The 19,495-nt window shown below is 46.5% G+C and overlaps 2 protein-coding genes across 2 annotated transcripts; both read right to left on the minus strand.

The window, feature by feature from the left end:
- Positions 1 to 18: 18 nt before the first annotated feature.
- On the minus strand, positions 19 to 4,919 carry WDR55 (WD repeat domain 55). The gene is made up of 7 exons (XM_032425258.1): positions 4,646 to 4,919; positions 1,694 to 1,794; positions 1,520 to 1,607; positions 1,251 to 1,430; positions 1,055 to 1,154; positions 802 to 971; positions 19 to 717 (listed from the first exon to the last, which is right to left on the minus strand). Exons 1-7 carry the CDS (start codon positions 4,834 to 4,836, stop codon positions 399 to 401), a joined length of 1,149 nt encoding a protein of 382 aa, XP_032281149.1. The 5' UTR covers positions 4,837 to 4,919; the 3' UTR covers positions 19 to 398.
- Positions 4,920 to 7,053: 2,134 nt separating this feature from the next.
- On the minus strand, positions 7,054 to 19,482 carry IK (IK cytokine). The gene is made up of 20 exons (XM_032425360.1): positions 19,276 to 19,482; positions 18,669 to 18,735; positions 16,694 to 16,786; positions 16,140 to 16,199; positions 14,905 to 15,072; positions 14,635 to 14,749; positions 14,117 to 14,187; positions 13,974 to 14,020; positions 12,956 to 13,119; positions 11,566 to 11,674; positions 11,174 to 11,213; positions 10,794 to 11,013; positions 10,522 to 10,540; positions 9,766 to 9,844; positions 9,180 to 9,260; positions 8,864 to 8,921; positions 7,831 to 7,919; positions 7,521 to 7,629; positions 7,313 to 7,347; positions 7,054 to 7,227 (listed from the first exon to the last, which is right to left on the minus strand). The coding sequence occupies exons 1-20, from the start codon at positions 19,289 to 19,291 to the stop codon at positions 7,200 to 7,202; spliced, it is 1,668 nt and encodes a 555-aa protein (XP_032281251.1). The 5' UTR covers positions 19,292 to 19,482; the 3' UTR covers positions 7,054 to 7,199.
- Between the last annotated feature and the right edge of the window lie 13 nt (positions 19,483 to 19,495).

Below are 19,495 nucleotides of genomic sequence, written 5' to 3' on the forward strand. Positions count from 1 at the left end.
TTATTTTCTTGATTTGTCATCTTTGTTGATTTTATTTGGAGGCTGGCTGAGCCAGAGGGTCAGAAATCTGCCTTGTGTCCCCACTACGTGACTTCCTGGTTATGGTGTATGTGGTTTTGGGTTTTTCTGCTGGTTGTATTTATATTAAACCCCTGGTTGGTGTACACCTGTGTCCGTGCGGTCTTGCCCCAGCCGTGGGCTTCTCTCCCACTGGCCGAGCGAGCGGCTACCACAGAGCAAGTACTTACCTCCTCCCCTCCGCACCCTCAGGCCTGAGCCTCTGGCTCTGCACCTTTGTGCACGGCCCAAGAGCAGTACAAGTTTGTAGCCTCTCTCATATCCAGCCCAGGAAGCAAGATGTGCCGGGGGGGACCTATCCTGAGACTCCGCTCATGCCCTCAGTCACTGTCATCCTCACTCTCCTCCTCCTCCTGAGCTGCGCAGTCTTCTCCCTCTTCCCTCAGTCCTGCAAAGAAGTCAGCTGTGCTCCAAGCCTTGCTGCTCAGCGCCCGCAGCGGCCCCCCCTTTTTCTTGCGCCGGCGGTAGTCATCTACGACCACAGCCCGCAGCTGGGCCATGTTCCAGAACTTGAGGCGCTGGTCGTGGCCACTGCTGGCCAGGAAGTGGCCGCAGTGGGAGAGGGCCAGCTTCTCCACAGGCTCCCCGGCATGCTGGCCCACGCTGCCCACCACACGGTTCGGCAGGATGTTGACAGCCCTGGGCAGAGAGAAAAGAGAGTTTGGTCTTGGCTGGTTCGGTCCGCCCCTCGTGCGACCTCAGGGCCGTCCCGGCCTCTCTCACCTGATGACTCCGTCAGTGGAACCAGCGCACAGCAGGCTCTCAGTGACCGGAACCATGCAGTCAATAGACTCCGCTCTCAGGGCAAACCGATCACTTGTGGCCCCAAAGCCATTCCAGTTGAAGAGGTAGATGGTGCCTTCACCGGAGCCACAGGCCACCTTCTTCCCATACTGCAGGGAATGAAACCATGTCTGTGGGGGCCCTGTCAGAACAGACCCCTGTCGTGCTCCCAAACCCCCACACCGAGATGTACTTTCATGAGCGTGACAGAGGTCAGGTCTCCAGACTGAGGCTCTGAGAGCAGTTCAAACCGGCGCCGCCTGATGTTGAAGACGCCCAGGCAGCCATCCCCGCTGTAGAGAGAACAGAGCAGCGGGCTTGGCCAAAGCTCCCATCGAAGGAGGGAGTTGCGACAGGGAAGGGAAAGGGAGGCAGCTTTGAGGCTGTACCTGGCTGTAAGCAGCAGCTTCTTGGCTGGGTCCAGAGCCATGTCAGCGATATACTCCTCATGCTGCCGCATATCCATTAAGGGGCCCTCCTTCCGCTGGTCCCAGAGCCGGATGCCACCCGTGTCATCCCCAGTGGCCAGGACATTCTCATCTACCAGCAGCAGACTGTTGATGGGGGCACTAGAGACACAGAGCTGCTTGAAGCATTTTGTCCCGGGAGGAACCTACCACCTTACCCTTGACCTCAACACACAATTAGTTCCCCTTACCCGTGAGCCTTGGAAATGCGTCTTTCCAGTCGGCCCTGCTCCACATCTAGAACATGGATGGCTTTGTCCTTGGAGACAGTGACAAGTTCTGGGGGGAGAGGTGCCCAGGTCATGGTGCTGCTCACTGCTCCCTTGCCAACAGATTGCTGGCTGGCTGCCTTGCCCAATACTCACTCTGTCCATCTTCAGAGAAGGCCACAGCTCGGCAGGATTTGAGGTGGTGACCTGAGGACCAGAGCTCCTTCGTTTCTCCCTCTTGGCAAGAGTAGGAAAAGCTAGGGGGAGGAGGAAGAGAGTGAATGACTCCAGATCCTGCCAGCAGGGAATATAAAGACCAACTTAGTCAACCTTCCACCTCTAGGAACTGCTGCTTACATACCACCAAACCCACGGAGCTTACCATCCCATTTTTCCATTTTCAAATGTTCAGTCTTTAATTCAACATACATTCAAAGTATATTTGCTCAGGACTTCTTTGTGAACTGACCCCACGTCATCCTTAAAAGCCCCAGCCTGGGGAAATACTAGATCTGGACCACTATGGAGGGCGTGAACTATGTGCTAAAGACAGAACAGGGGCGCCTGGGTGGCTCAGTTGGTTAAGCGTCCGCCTTCAGCTCAGGTCATAATCCCAGAGTCCTAGGATCCACTCCTTGCTCAGCAGGGAGTCTGCTTCTCCCTCTCCCTCACCCTCTGCCCCTCCCCCAGCTTGTGCTCTGAGTCTCTCATTCTCAAAAATCTTAAAAAAAAAAAAAAAAAAAAAAAGAAAAAAGAATAGTCCCAGGAGTTCGAAATACAAAAATTAACAAAAGATAGGGCTCTTGTACTCCAGGTCTATATGAGCTAAAGAAAGTTAAAACTAATTACAGAATATTGTTGCCACATGCTGAAAAGGAGGTAGGATCAAAATGGAGGTGGAACAGAGAAGGGCCAGCCTGGAAGCTCAGCTTTGAGGCAAGTATTTGTCCAGAGTGTATCCCTAGTGCCTACCTCAGAGCAGATCTTCAAAAAGGGCCAGATGACAAAGTACTTAATTGCTAGGGAGTTTCGGTGAGCAGAACAGGGTCTCCTTATTTGCTCTGTCCCAGTGCCTAGCATGAGAAAAGAGCCCTGGAAAGCTAAGGTCAAGATGTGAGTTGGGTCACGAAGAATAAGTAGTTCATCTGGCAGATACTGGAGGCAGATAATCAATGTCCCTTCTAGGGCAGAGACAAGGAATGAGGAGGGTTCCAGTGGCAGGAGAGTGAAATGGCTGAATCTGGAAAGACGGGTTGGACTGGACTTGAGACCATATAGGCCAAGCAGAAGTATGAATTTACTCCTATGGGAAAAGGAACCTCTTTGGAATGGTCATGGAAGAAGTCAGAAGCCTGCCAAAAGGCAGTGGCTGAGGGTAGGAAAGGAGACAAACTGAAGCAATGTTGATGTGAGTAAAGGTGGAGGTTCAGAGTGACCCCCAAGTGTCTGGCATGAAGTAAGTATGAATAGTAATAGAAAGGAACCCACATTTGTTGAACTCAGTATACACCTGACTGCTCTGCAAGGTAGGTCCAGGCATACCTCCTTTTATTGTGCTTCACAGACACTGCATTTTTTACAAACTGAAGGTCTGTGGCAACCCTGTATGGAGCATGTCTGTCGGTGCCATTTTTCCAACACCATCTGCTTCCTTTGTGTCTCTGTCACATGTTGGTAACCCTCACAATATTTCAGACTTTTTCATTATATTTGTTATGGTGATCTGTGACCAGTGATTATGACTCATTCATGACGGTTAGCATTTTTTAGCAATAAAGTATTTTTTAATTAAGGTATGTATATTGTTTTTTAGACCTAATGCTAAGGCACATTTAACAGACTGCAGTATAGAGTATACTTATATGAACTGGGAAACCGAAAAATTTGTGTGCCTCACTTTATTGCGATGGTCTGGAGCCCAACCTGCAGGATCTCCGAGGTATGCCTGTACTACATCGTTTTTGAAGAGGAAAATATGGAAGTTAACTTGCCCAAGGTGACTGAAGCTAATGAGGAGGTTGAGGTTTAACATCATTAAGTAAATCTGACAGCACAACTCTTCTGGTTAAAACCTTCAATGACTTTTCACTGCTTCCAGCCTACTTCTCTTGTTCAAAATCAGACACATATCGAGCACCTAACGTGGTCTAGAAGCAGGAGATACAATGGAGAACAAAACAGACTACAGATTACAGAAAAGCGTTTTTCAGACTCCAGTCATGACCCATTAGTGAGCTGCGATCAGCATTTCTGTCTGTGTGCCTGCAGGAACAACGTAATAAACCAGAAAATATCGGGGTGCATCACACAAAAATTATTTTTGGTGTGCGGCGAGGTCAAAAAGTTTGAAAAACATTTTTTTTCTTTTTTTTTTAGTGAAGGGGACAAGCATTCAAATAATGACACAAATGGATGTAGGATTGCAAACCATACGAAGTTTATGAGAGAAGGTTATCTGGTGCCAACGCAGCAGCATCTAATGGGTAATCTAACTCAGTCTGGGGAACGGGAGGGCAAGTGTAGAGATGTTGAGAACTCAGGGATATTGGGTACAAGTGAGGGGAAAGTTTTGCAGGCAGAAGGAATAACTCGCAAAAGAACTGAGGATTTAAGATACATTAAAAAGGTAAGAATGAATGAGCACAGAAAGTAAGGGGAAAGCGAGAACCAGATGGCCAAGACCCTAAAAGCCAGATTAAGGAGTTTTGACTTAATCCTAAAAACAAAGGTAAACTACTGAGGGGTTTTAATCAAGAGAGGTGGTTAGATTTGTGTTTTTGAAAGATTAAAGCAGGCAAGAAGCAAAGCGGAAGGGGCCCAACCCGTTTCAGGCTCAGTAAAATAATCCAGTGAAAAATAACAGTGTCCTGAACGCCTTCTTGTCCTGCTACTGTCTCTGGGCTTTGTCAGGACATTCCAGCCACTTTGTCTTCCTTTCAGTTGTCTCAAGAGATTTGTGAGTTAACTGGTTTAAAACCAAACGTTATTGAACGAATCGGATCAGATGAGTCTTTCAAGATTTGTCTCTCTGCACCTTTCCTCCTCATCCCACCTCCATCCCGAGGGAGCTTCCAGATCTCGCAGCCCCGAGCCCTGCCCAGCACTTACACGAACACGTCCCCGTCCACGTCCCCCGCCGCCAGGAGGTCGCGAGCCGGATGGAACGCCAGCCCGCTGGCCGGTGCTTCCAGCACGATGTCTTCCGGGGTGTCTCGGATGCGGACCGGGGTTTCCGTGGAGTCGGGGTTCTCCTCGTCGCTCCCATCCTCGGCGGGCCTCTCCTCACACGTGCGGTCCATGCACCGAAGGACTCCGAGCAGATCAACTCTAGAGCGGTGAGCCCAAACCCTCCCACCGGCCTGGAGGAGCGGCCCAGATTCCACTTCCGCCTTGGGGGCGGAGCCGGAAGTGGCGCTAAGACGGGCAAAGGCGGGTCGGCCGCAGCTAGCGTGTGGGTGGAGCGGATCCCAGGACCCGGCCCTCGTCAAGGTGAGCAGCATGTCCGTGTTACCGTGGCCCTTTGCTGGGCCAGGTAGACGGCGCGACTGTCAGTGCTGTCCTTGATCCCGTCACGTAAAGCTGGGAACTGTTTAAGTCCTTTCCCCTCATCCTGATCGATGCTGACAGTTTGGGACTCCCTCCCGCAACTAGTAAGGATGATTTACTGCCCTCAGGATAGGAAAGGGGGACGCCAGTCTTTCATGGCTTGGTGACACCCAAGAGCAGCCTCCAGGTTAGTCCGGAAGCAGCGAAAGCCCCACACCGCGAGAATTCGGTATGTGGAGGTCGTGGACGTCAGGCCGGCCAAGCACACGCTTAAACTGCTGCGGCCTATGCTCAACACCTTCGGGGCCAAAGGAACAGCGCCCTGCCGGTTCCTGCAGTTTGGCTGCATACCCTCAGAGGGCCAGGCCAGCAGTGCTCAGAGCTGGCAAGGAGTTGCTTAAGAGGAAAACGGGCACAACAGTCGACGTTCTGAACATTCTGGTTCTCACAGGTTCCATAAAGATGGGAACACTCTGTGGTGGGGCACATAAGGAGCACAAGCCCCTGGGACTGAAGAGAAGCTTCTCACATCACTGTGCTACTAAGCCTTCTAAGACATCTTATATACTGATGCCCAACCTCCTCAATGGGAGGTGAAAGTGAGGTGAGGGACCTCAGAGAAGCCTTATGTCCTGTGTGAATGGAAAAGTTGCCATGTGGTGTTGGGGGTCCTTGTCACTCACCATGTGGCCAACCAGAGGACCTTGGGAATGTCCACAAGGCTTGGTGATATTCGCAGAAACTGATTTTATTTTAAGTAAGCTCAACACCCAGCATGGGGCTTTAACACAAACCATGAGATCAGGAGTCCCATGTTCTGCCAACTGAGCCGGCCAGCCAGGCTCCCCTGCAGAAATGGATTTTTTAAATGGACCATCAACCCCCAGGTTTTTTGGTTTTCTAAGTAAGCTCTTTGCCCAATGTTGCCCAAGGCTTCAACTCAGGACCTGACATCAAGAGTCACATGTTCTACAGACTGAGCCAGCCACATACCTCAACCCCCAGGTCCTAAATTTAATGACCCTCTAAGTATCTTCATCTAAGCCAGGTCTCTGTGATCTCTTTCTTAACTGGGACCAATGCCTACAACTATGAAACCAGGGTGTCCTTTACTGTCTGATACTAGGCATTCTAGGTGCTATTGCAGACAGAGCCCAATTTCAACCTCCTAGAGGCCATACGCAAAGCTGCCTTCCTCAGATGCTCTTGCCCTATCAAGCTGAAAGTGACCAAAGGCAAGGCAAGGTTAAGGTGGTCTTCTAGCTTTCCTTGTGTGTGCTGATCCCAGAGGTCTTAGGCTCAGGGCAGGCAACGGCAAAGGGATGATCCTTATGAGCACCAGACCGAAGTGCTGGCGATGAGCAGAGAGGAGGAAAAGGCTGGGGATGGAATGATTCAGAGGCCAGAGCCTTTGGCAAATATTTCAGGTGTTGAAGGGCATCAAACCCTGCGGGCTTAGCATGAGAATCCCCCCCAAGGCACTTCCCCAAGGTTATCCCTTCAGCCAAAGCAGCAGCAATTTGTGCTTAGAATTACTAAAGTGCTCAGGAGGGCATAAATCCATTTTTGTTCCCCAAGGGATTCTCATCAGCTGCCTTCACCTACAGCCTAGTCCTGTCCTGCACAACCTTGGGATCAGACTGGCAGCCCACTGGGTGGACTCTAATTCCCAGGGAATCTCTGTGCTAAAAGTGGGCCCCCAAATGGGCCTGAATGAGTCTGACATTTGAGACTAACCATCCTTGTGTTCCTCTATCTACCTCTTGCTCATCAGTGGGGTCATTACTTCCTTCTCCACTAGGTGTCCTGGCTAGGATCCTTACTGTCTAGGAATCTAGAACCACAGCTCAAGGAAAGCTAACTTTCTGCACTGGGCATTTTACACAATCAGTGGAATTAGTAGCCCTCTTAGTGCTTCAGGGGCCCGGGAGGGAGGATGCTCAAACAGAGAAGACATGATGGTAGGTTAGCCAGATTTAATGGAACTAAATGATTATACAGTAACATTTTACATACATTCACAAAAAGAGACCTTGCAACTATTTGGGGAATTGTAGAAAGGAAGCACTGGTGAGCCCATCCTTGTGGGGAATATTTTTGGACTTGGAACTGGAGATTAATATTTTGGTCTTTTCACTTCAACTCTGCAATGGAAGAAGTGAGTCAGCATTAAGATCTATACTCTAAGCAATTCCCACAGTGCCCCAGAAGAAGAATGCTGATGCTCACCCATCAGCCTCCATCTTCTTCCTCTTCTCAATGATCTACGAAAAAGAACAGTTACACCCAATAGTTACGCTGTCCGTCTAAGATCACCTGAGGCACCAGGCTGACCTCTCTCCTACTTCCTTGGCTCTCCAACCCCCTGCCTGTTCCTGCATCCGTGTGCCAGGGTCTCCTCCCAGCTGAAGTCCACCCAAGAGGTGATCTCACTTACTGCACTAATCTTCTTCCACTGGCGATCAAGCTCTGCCTTATCATTGGTTTCCTTGAAGCGCCTGGTTTTCCGCCCTTCAGACATCTTGATGCCATACTGGAATGCAGCTCTGAGAAAAATAAAGGACAGTTGGGAGAAAGAAGGCAACAGAGGCTGCACAGCAGTACCAACATGCTTCCAGACGGCCCTGTGACTAAAGAACCTGTTTAGGAACGTCTCAGGCAGACTCTACCCTCTAACCTGGTGAAGGCTAGCCCACCCCATCATCAGCCCTCTCCTCACTCCCTGGCCATATTTAGTACCGACTCACTTGGGCAAAGCCTCCTTGTTGTTCATATACTCGCTGTATTCCTCCTGGGTATCAAAGTCCCAGCGGCCTAAGGGTCCTTTCTTATTACCCTGTTGGAAGACAGAAAGGGGACACGGAAGGAAGAAATGTCATGGAAACAGAATTTTAGCCCTATTAAAGCCATGTTCTCTCACAATCCTGTTTCATTATTCATAAATCCCACCCTGATAAATAATAATAAATGCTTACTATGTACTTAGTATGTACTGGGCATTGTTCTGAACACTAAACACATATTTAATTCTCTCAAATTCTATTAAAAGAGAACCATATTCCTCTCCATTCTCCTGATGAGTAAACTGGGGCATTAGCAGTAAAATAAATTGGCAAGGTCATAAAACTAATAAATGGCAAAACCAGGGTTAAGCAAGTCTCCAAGATGGAATTAAACAAGGCTCAACCATTGCAGTAAAGAGAAACAAAAAAAAGTAGATGAAATTTCTTCACCATTAATAGTGCTATGTGCCAGTTTTTGTTGTTATTGTTGTTGTTGTTTTAAGTAGGCTGCACACCCAGTATGGAGCCCAACGCATCACTTGAACTCATAACCCTGAGATCAAGACCTGAGCTGAAATCAAGAGTCTTTTGCTTAACTGACTGAGCCACCCCGGTGCCTCAAGAGTATTTTTGTTTTTAAGACTAGAGAAGAATATTTCAATCCTGGCTAGAATAAAATTCAATTATTTTCTAAACACTGAAATTCCTTCTACCCTTTCTATTTATACAGTAAAGACTTGTTTACTGCCTACTATGGAAATCAAAGCCTGGCACTTTGTAGGAAATAAAAATAAATCTATTTTTGGCCTATCTCATTTCATTTTGTACAGACACTTTAAAAGTTAAGCTTCCCATGACTCCACAATGCTGCTGCTCTTAGTAGCTGATGGAAGGTTAAGTCCCAGAAAATGAGACACAGATCTGTTGGGAGTGAGGAAGGGGGTATGTGCCAAAGAGTAACTGCCAAGACTCCCCACCCATCCTTCCAACACCATACCTGGTCCATTTTGCTATAATCCACCTCCTCATCACTATCCACAGCCATGTCATCCATCCTAAAGAGAAGCAACAAATTAAACAGATGGTGCAGACCCAGACCCCTATGCTTTATCCAGAAACCTACCCAACTAAGATGCTATATGCCCAAAAATGACCGCCCCCCCACAACCCAAGCCCTCCCACTCAGTGCCTGAAAGAATAGTTCATCCAAGTAAGAAGTACCCCTCGGTCCCAGGTAATCAAATTTCCACTTCAGCCCCCTCCCCACAACTTGTTCTCCAATCATCCCAGCCTCCCTTAACAGTCTCACACACGTGGCTGGGTAACACTCGGCATAGCTGTTGGACATTCCAAAGAAGTCTCCCAGCTGCTTTTTGTCCTCTGGCTTCTTCAGCATATGCTATGTTAAAGAAAATAATTCTACCTATAGCAGAAAAGCTTCTAGAAGGAAGGGCCAAGGGGCGCCTGGGTGGCTCAGTCGTTAAGCGTCTGCCTACGGCTCAGGTCATGATCCCGGGGTCCTGGAATGGAGCCCCACATCGGGCTCCCTGCTAGGCGGGAAGCCTGCTTCTCCCTCTCCCACTCCCCCTGCTTGTGTTCCCTCTCTCACTGTGTCTCTCTCTGTCAAATAAATAAAATCTTTAAAAAAAAAAAAAAAAGAAGAAGAAGAAGGAAGGGCCAAGGGCTAGAAGCCCCAAAATGAAAACTCTTAAGGACATGAATGGGTCCACTGAGAAATGGGAAAGTCATAATGACTGCATCCCTGACAAAATCCACTATAAAAGGCAAGAAGCAGGGTGGGGGCTGGGGGTTGCGGGGAAGCAGGGAGGTAGGTAGAATTAGAAAGAAAACAGGACAACAGTTTTCTAGAATCCAACAACATATTGAAATAAAGGATATGATTCAGTGCCTTCCCATCCAGCGGACCCAGCAAACTTTTCATTGATCGACTTGATCAACTCCTTAGCAGATCCAGGTCCTAAAGGAAAAGAGAACTCTGTTCAGACTGTGAAACAAGGAACTTACCTCTGCTCCCCACACATACTTCCAACCTGTTTTCATAAAATCCTTTTTTTAAGCAAAAAAAAAACACTTTTAGCTAACAAAATTTTAATTAAATTCCAACTAATAACGAGCTATTCCAGGGCGCCTGGGTGGCTCAGTCGGTTGATCAGCCGGCTCTTGGTTTCCACTCAGGTCGTGATCTTAAGGTCATAGGATCGAGCCCTGCGTCAGGCTCCAAGCTTGGTGGGAAGTCTGCTTGATTTTCTCTCCCTCTCCCTCGGCTCCTCCCCCCACTCATGTGGGTGCGCACACACTCTCTCTTGAAAATAAATGAATCCTTAAATAATGAGCTACTCTGGTTGAGATGAGGTTATGTACAAAGGACACGGCCAGTTTGACCTCTCTCGTGTCTTCAGAACCCCACAGCTGGAGGAACTGTATCTAGCAGAGCAAATGCCCTGCCATTGCCCAGGAAGATGCAGTTAACTCCAGACTCATCTTCTTTCTATTCCATGGAGCAAGACATGGATCTTAATGAGAACTCAGGACCAGGAAGTCCCACAATCCCAACCTTTGCCAGCTCTGAGCTCTAGACAGCCTCTCAGCCCAAGACTGCCAGAGCGAATGCAAGATGTCTCACATATCACCCACCTTTGTCGACGTCCATGGGCTGGAAAGAAAACAGAAACTGAAGTGAGTATTGCCATGAGGGATCTGCACTCATCCCTCCCCTGCTTCACTGATCTGTGAATCAATTCCCTACCCGCTTCTTGCCTCATCTCCAGGATGCTTCCCACCCTGGATTAGCTGACCCAGTTGCTGCTACGGAGCCCTGAGGCACCTATATAACAAACAAATCCTGTACCAGGAGGAGCAGGCAGAGATGGGCAGCTTCACCACTTTGTACGAGGGCCCTATCTTACCTCATCATCCACTTTCGGCTTCTCAAAGTAGCTGTGCCTCTTCTTCTCTTCCTCTCTCTCTCGGTCCCGCTCCCTCTCCCGATCTCGTTCTCGCTCCCGTTCTCTGTCACGGTCTCTCTCTCTCTCCCGATCACGCTCCCGTTCCCGGTATCTCTCCCGCTCCTTGTCCCGAGGAGTCTTGGTTGTGGATGGCACATAATCCCCAATGTCTTCAAATATACTAGAAAAACAGAGATCACCAGCTGCCAAAGTCATACACACTTCCATTTTCCCTGGCCATTTGTCCAGATCCTCACATCAGGACCTCCCCAAAATGCCAAAGACAAGAAACACAGAGCCCTTTCCTCACACATAGCAGGTGACAGGGGTAGGATACATACTTCATGTCAGCCTCAGGGGGTTTCTTCTCTTCCATCTTCCCTAAAATATAAAAAGAACAGTGAAGAAAACATTCCTGAGTTGATTCCCTCTCAGCCTAACCATGCTCTCCAGCTCTGAATGACCATTTAAACATCTGTTTAGAAGGTGGGATAACAAAAGTTCCCCATACTCTCCCTCCTCAAGCCTCAAAGCTGACCACTGCTTCCTGGATAGGTCAAGCAGACAGAACCTGGATGTAACCATCTCCTTATTAATGCTCCATTGCTTCCATTTTTTCTGCTCCCCAGGAGCCTCCCAATGTTCTAGACATAGAAGGCTCCAGAAAACCTTGGTTCTACCCTCAGATGCCCCTCCAAGAGTTAAGGTTTCTCTTCGTAATCCTCCAGGTTACCTTTATCCTTCTTCTTGAGCTTCTTATTGCGGGTACCCTGCCGCAGGTAGGAAAGGATCTGGGTGAGCTTGCTGATTACGATATCATTTGTGGTCAGTGTGGTCTGGGCCTGAAAACCCCAAGCAGCAAGGATGTTATCCCACAGAGCAAGAATCTCTTCATTCATTCATTCATTCACTCACTCACTTAACCAACTGAAGGATAAATTACAATCAACTAGGTAAAAAACAGGGAAAGGAGGTATCATAGGACATTCCAGGCACACAGAATGACATATACAAAGGTGTGGGTCAAAAGTGAATCTAGGGGCACCTGGGTGGCTCAGTCGGTTGGGCACCTGACTCTTGATTTCAGCTCAGGTCATGATCTTTTTTTTTTTTTTTTAAAGATTTTATTTATTTGAGAGAGAGAGCATGAGCAGAGGGAGGGGCAGAGGGAGAAGCAGACTCCCTGCTGAGTAGGGAGCCCAATGTGGCACTCGATCCCAGGATCCTGGGATCACAACCCGTGCTGAAGGCAGACGCTTAACCGACTGAGCCACCCAGGTGCCCCTGAGGTCATGATCTAAAGATCATGAGACTGAGCCCCACGTTGGGCTCCACAATAGGCATGGAGCCTGCTCCAGACTCTCTCTCTCCCTCTCCCTCAGCCCCTCCCGCCCCTGCTCATGCTCTCTCCCTCTCTCTTAAAAAAAAAAAAAAAGAGGAAAAGAAAGAAAGTAAATCTAGCACATTCCAGATAGCTGGGATTCACTGGAGAACAAACAGGGAATCATGGTGAAAAAGTGGCTCAGAAGGCCAGAAGGTGCAGGGGCTCAGAGGCCACAACAAAGATTTTACTCTTTATCCTAATAATGAGAAATCATTGAAAGCTCCTCAGGTGTGGTGAGACAAAAATTCCCATGCTGAAAAGATCACACCGGCCATATGTAAAAATCACAATGGAAAGGGAGACAGGAAGATTGTGAGGGTTATGACTAAAGAGTACAGAGTTTTTTGTGGGGGGAGGTGGATGAAAATTTTTTTAAACTGTGTGATGGCTGCATAATTCTATGAATATACTGAAAGGCACTGAATTGTACATTTTCAAAAGGCAGATTATATGGCACATGAATTAAATCAATAAAACAATAAAATACTGGAAAGAAACCAGAGTGAAAGCGAGGAAACAAAACAGAAGCATCTCTTAATAGTTCCAGCAAGACATGATGGCTTCAATTGGAATGTTACTGATAGAGAAAAGTGAATGGATTCAACTGAAATTTAGAAAGTAAAAAGTGGACAGGACTTAGTGATGGATTAAATGTGGTGGATGAGGCCCAGGGCAGAATGGAGGCTGATTTCCAGGTTTGAGGCCCACATGACAGGCTCTCAGGACTTGGATCACTTACCTCCATGGTGGGGCAATCCGCTTTGCTGCGGATAAGTGTGGTGGGGATGTCCGTGTCAGCATACTCATCATCCAGGTCTACCACATAGGCCATGCGGCCCGGCAGGAACAGCTCATTCCGTTCATACGCCTTGCTCCTAAAGAGCGTGCGGTAAACGTTGCGGCCTACAAAAAGAAGAGGAGCAAGCACAGCCACTGAGAAGCTTCTACAATAACGGCTTCCATTTAGTAAGTGCTTACTCCCACACCAAATACTACTGCCTCAATCTTCACAAGAGCCCTGGAAGGTGCACATTATTATCTCCTTTTAACTGATCAGAATACTAAAGCTGAGAGTGAAGTGATTTACCTGAAGTCATACAGCTACTAAGAAGAGAATAGAGACTGGGACCTAGGCTGTCTAACTCCAATGCCTGAGCTCCTATCCACTCTTTTACATTGTCCTCTCAAGGGCGCTATGGGCCTCATATTGAATTAGGCCCTGTGGGGAAGAAGGATGAGGTTTAAGGGGATATTGACAATGATGGAAAAACAAGCTCGGCTACATGCTCAATAGGAAAGGCATGTTGCATACACTATTTTTTGTTGCTCCAATAATCCCATGAGGTGAATTAACACTATTTTTGAAAATAGACAAAGTCAGTTGCCTAATACCACATCCCTAGTGTGGTTTCATCACCAGGATTCAAACCGAGGTCTCTGACTACAAATTCTGAGCTTTTAATCACCAACCATCCTACCTCTTTTTAACACATAAGCTATAAGCTACCTTCCTTAATGCATAAGCCACAATCTGCAAGAGCTTCCAACCTAACTAAGGAGACATTAATAACATACAGGAAGTGACTAAGTTCACATCTAAGTTCTGCTAGAGTATCCTAAGAGAACTAGCTAATCTGGGTGCAAGAAAGAGAGGAAAACAGTTTGAGGGAAAGGGAAAGCATATTCTGCTCAAAGCATTAAATTCCCTACAATTCACCTAAAATGCACAACCACTAGTGTAGAAATTCTGTACTCACCCAAACGTGTCTTAAATTCAATTTTGTTCTCAGGATCCTCATCTTTTCTGTAAAGACAAAAAAAATTTTCTTTTTTGCCAAATGTGTTCCTACTTTAGGTCCTACTTTCCTGAACTCTCAAGCTTTCCCCGGTATTTACTTACTTGGTTTCCTTCTGGGGCTTTTCCATAAGTTCTTCCTCTTCTTTCTCTTTGCTGGCAATCTCAGCTCGTACCTAACAGGAAAGCACATAGGATTTAGACATCTATTGGTTTCACATATGTTTACCTAACACCAATACACCACATTGTGCCAGGAACTAAGAACTCAATACTGAACAAGACAATATAGTCCTTGCCCTAATGGAGCTTACAGCAGAAGAGACAACAAACAAAATGTGATAATTATGATACGTGAAATAAAAGAGCTATGCAAGGGTAGAAGAAGTGGGAAGTGACTACTGGAGTTTAATCATACCTGTGTCATCAGAGAAGGTTTCCCCGCAAAAATAAAATTGAGGCTGAGACTTAAAGGATGAGTAGCAATTTGTCCTAAATAAGAGCTACCATTAGCCCTTCTATGTCGTCTGGGCTGACAGCAATCTCCCTCCTTCACCTTGAAAGGCCCATACAAGAGGATTCAGCATTCTAGGATTACTCTCTACCTACCCACCACGGCTCACCTTTTGAAGCAGAGCAAAATCCAAGCCTTTCACCAAATGGGTGTGTTCCATGTCACCACCCAAGAATTTGGACTCCTGGATCAACTGTCTTCTCTTCTCTGCAGCTGATTTGTCCCTGTATAATGAAAGAAGCCACATCGGAATAGTCCTTTGTGAGTGCCAAGCTCAGCTCGGGCTCCAAAGTGGAGAAAGTGTTAGGAAGAATTCACACTGTGACTGTAGGACTCTGGGATGCTGAGGGAATCATGCCCTGGCTGCCTGGGTACTCACGCTTCAGCAGTGGGGCCCACAGCCCTGTAGTTAGCTGTGGTACTGATCAGCTCAGTTTCCTCATAATCTTTGTTGACGCCATCTCGCCGTTCCTTGGCACGGTCACGGTACTTCTCTGCTAGTTCTCTCTCTCTCTCAATTTCTTGTTGACGAAGCTTGGCATAATAACTGTGACCCGAGAAAAACAAATGCATAAGGCTCACCAGCTGCTATCCCAAGGTCAGCAGAATTGTTCCTGCCTGTTTCATCCAACTGTCTGGTGAAAGCTCATATATGTCCTCATAGAACTGCTGGCCACCTCCGGATAGTCCTCAAAATCAGAATTATAGCATCTTCCAGCTCACAGATATACTCTTTCAATGCCACCTCAGGACATTCCATCTGTCACTTCAGAATTCTTTAATGCCACCCAACTCTGTATCACTGAGTCTCTAACAGGTATGAGACTTTCCTATAGGACAACCAGGAAGTTAACTAAATTTTTATCACCTTCTATATTTCAACTGAAAATCATTCCTGGGGCCCTGGGTGGCTCAGTCAGTTAAGCTCAGTCTGCCTTCAGCTCAGGTCATGATTCCAGGATCCTGGGATCGAGTCCCGAATTAGGCTCCCTGCTTGGTAGGGAGTCTGCTTCTCTCTCTGCCCCTCCCCCAAACTCATGCTCGAGCACGTTCTCACGCTCTTGCTCTCTCTCTCTCGCAAAAATAAATAAAATCTTTAAAAAAAAAGAAAGAAAAAGAAAATCATTCCTTGTTGGTATTCCCCCAGAAGAGAGGAACAGCAAAATACCAGCTCCAGAAATTTTAGTATTTTATAAATAATAATGATGATGGTGATGGTGATAACGGCAGACAAGATGTACTGGGTGGTTACAGTATGCCAGGCACTGGTGCTAAGTGTTTCCATGCACTATCACAGTTGATCCTCATGACAACCTGATAAAAGTTATGAAATCACTCTCTGTTCTACCCATGAGAATACTGGGGATTAGAAATGTGCGTCAATATGCCCACGGTTATCCAGCTAAGAACTGGTAAAGATGAGATTAAAAATACTGCACACTGACTCCAAAGTCCTAAATTGCCACTCTGCCTGTCACTCCTCTCCCCTAAAGCAGAGAACCTCAAGATAATAAAGGAAAACCTCAATCTCCAGCCTCATAACTACTGGCCCCTATTCCTTTCAAAAGAACACTATCCATCTTACAATCCAACACTCCTCCATCCTTCCTTCACCTTTTCTTTTTTCTTCTTCGTGCAGCTGGGTCTTCATCCTCATTGTACTCCCTTGGCATCCTAGAAGAAAAAGAAATTCACTGATAGCAAAATACTGCCAAAGCCCCAGAAACCCCCAACAACTAGCCTTGAGGACTGAAGAAAAGCCTAGAATATGGAACAAAGCAAAAGCTTTGACCATGCAGAGATCCAGATCTCTATTTGTAGTTGAGTGATTCTAAGCTTTAGAAAGCACCACAACCACATAAAGCACTATTAAAATTCTATATCCCCCAATATCTACCTCAGTATCTGAGTCCCTAGAGCTGGAATGGACCCTGAAGAAATCTGCCCATTTAAGCATTAGCAGCAACTCTAGTAGTACAAGGGGTATGTGGAACATATTCTGAGATCTTAGCACACCCTAGTCTTCACTGGAGCTTCAATCTCCAACAAGAGAGAATCAGAATCACAGGCATCAAAAAAGAACTAGCCTTCCAGTTCCTACGACAGCTAGTTCAGTAATTTTCTGTAGGAAAGAGATGGGAGACAGGCTGGAACACCCCAGAACTTACTCATGGTGACGTGACTTAGAGGGCGGTGCAGAGGTGGGTGCAGCCCTTGGGGTCATGAGAAGTTTCCTGAAGTCTTCATTGGTGAGTTTTGATCTAGAAGGCAAAGATTTTAAAAATTAGTACCCAGTAAGAATTGGAAAAGGAATACATAAAAAACATGGTTAACTTTACCAGAAATCGGGAAAATACAAATTAAAACAAAACATGCCACTTTTAATGCATCAAAGTGTTGACTATTATAAAGTCTGATAAATCAAGTATGTGTGAGAATCTGTAAAGTGAATCTTCCGCCGAAGGGAACGTAAGTCAGTATAGCCACTGTGAAGGCAATTTGGCTGTATCAAAATTTAAGTGCATATATCCTATGACCTAGCAACTCCATTCACCTATATTTAGCTTTGTTAATTACCGGCGTAAGTGTATAAAAAGCATGTAAAAACGGTTCAATTTCAGCTTATCTTTTTTAAGATTTTATTTACTTATTTGACAGAGAGAGAGAGAGAGAGTGCACAAGCAGGAAGAGCAGCAGAGGGACGGAGAAGCAGGCTCTCCACTGAGCAAAGAGCCCAACGTGGGGCTTGATCCCAGGACCCTAGGATCATGACCTGAGCCAAAGGCACATGCCTAACTGACTGAGCCACCCAGGCGCCCCTCAATTTCAGCTTTGAAAGTAATAAAAACTTGGAAACAACCTAAATGTCCATTAACTAGAGACTAGATTGTGACAGTGTTTCCCAAATGTGTGGCAGATAGCAATGATGGTACAAGAGATAATTTTAAGCAATACAGTGACAAAGACTCACTCTTTGACCTAACTTTAGTCAGGCCCCTTTGAGCCCTCTTCTGACTGAGTCTCTTCCTTGGTCTGCTGTGCCCAGTTTTAGCAAAGAATCCTGCTAAGTGTTCCAAGGAAGACACTGTTCAAGATTACTGTAATAGGAATAAAGACTACTGCAAAAGGGAAGAAGGATTGAAACTCAACTCTGAAAACAAACTGGGACAACTGGGGATTTATAAAAAAATTACTAAGAGGAAGCTGGTTAGCCATCAAGGGTGGGGAAAAAGGAGCTTGACTGATCTACTTGATTACTTAAGGGGACTCTCCATAAAATGGCTTAGGAGCATTCTTTGCTAAAACTGAACCCAACAGGCCTAGTCAAAAATGGACCCCAGAGAAGCCCGATGAAAGTCTAATCAAGGAAGAGGTCCTTGGGGTACCTGGGTGACTCAGTCAGCTGAGTGTCTGACTCTTGGTTTTGGCTCAGGTGGTGATCTCCAGGTCCAGAGATCAAGGTGCAGCACATCAAGCCTGCACCAGGCTCCTCTCAGTGGGGAGTCTACTTCCCCTCTCTCTCTGCCCCTCCCCACTGCTCACGCACTCTTAACTTCTCTCTCTCTCTCTGAAATAAATCTTTAAAAAAAAAAAAAAAAAAGGAGGGAGTCCTTGCCACCACCATGAAAATAATCTCCAAGACAATGAGTGGGGAAAATAAGCAAGTGGCAAAACGATATAAGTATATAATACAATGCCATTTAATTTTAATACTTCAACTTACAAAATAATCACATATCTTCCTCAGACATACATGTATGTATATAAATGGATTTTTTAAAAAGTAGGAAAAAAAGACACATGTAAAGAAGGAACAGTGGTTACCTCTAAGAAAGGGACTGGAATTGGGGATGTTATCAAAAAAGAACATTACCCTTACTTCTACTTTAATTTTCTACAAGAATCAATTCCTGTATCATGTATAATTAAACATTAGAAACTAGCACCCTCCCATCCAGAACTTCCCCTCTAATACTCTTATGCAGTTGACCTAATCCAGCTAAAGTTTAGAGATAAAGGTGCAAGTGGTACAATTTTTTTTCACCATCCTTGTTGACAAGACATTTAGAATTCCTTCACCATTCCCACACCACTCTATTCATTCCCCAGTTCATGCCCGTAGTCCTACACTGAAATACTCACTGGTGGAAGGAGTGAGGATCATCCACATCGTGGCCATCTGGAGCCAAAGGGTTAGAGAAAGGCTCGCCTTAAAAAAAAAAAAAGAAAAAAGAATTGGCATTAATTTAATCAATCTCTTTCGTGTCAGTTCCTGTGCAAAAGTTGGGACTATATTAGCGAATACTGACGTTTTCACGTCAAACTGCTCATATTCTAGTGACAAGGCAGAAACAGCGACAGTGACCGTACAAAGTAATAAGTGCCCAAGTGAAAAAATACAAGGAGCTGTTGGTGCAGAGAGGGGGCCCCTAAACCGGCGCTGGAGGATCAGCAAATACTTCCGGAAAATGACATCCAAGATACTGGGAGTAAGATAAACTGGCGCAACCCAAGATTAAGTGCTGGCGGTAAGGGGGAGTTCACAGACAAAACACACGCGGCGTCACTTGGGGCAAGAACAAAGCTTAGAGACAATGGTCCGGAGCTGCCCGGCTTCATTCGAGACCAAATGGCTTCGCCAGATTAAGGCATCACACCACCCACACAGAGCTTAAACTCTGAAGCAAAAACAACGCGCCAAGTGTCCCAAGTCCTGCAGATAATAAAGGACAAATGACCCGAGCCTTACTGTCTCGCTCTGGCATTTTGTCTGCGGTGTTTCAACGCCGGCAGGGACTGAAGCTCCAAAGACAACACAGCCGAGACAAGATTTTTCCCACGATGCACCTCAGGAACAAGCCCACAGTGCTTTGCGCTCCGTAGCCAGTCGGCTACCGCCCGCTCACGGAGAAAAGAAAAAAAAAAATGACCGCTCCCTCTGCAATGCTTTTAAGGCATTGGCTAAATTT

This window comes from Phoca vitulina, unplaced genomic scaffold (genome assembly GCF_004348235.1).
Source record: "Phoca vitulina isolate PV1807 unplaced genomic scaffold, GSC_HSeal_1.0 scaffold32, whole genome shotgun sequence".
Classification (NCBI taxonomy): domain Eukaryota; kingdom Metazoa; phylum Chordata; class Mammalia; order Carnivora; family Phocidae; genus Phoca; species Phoca vitulina.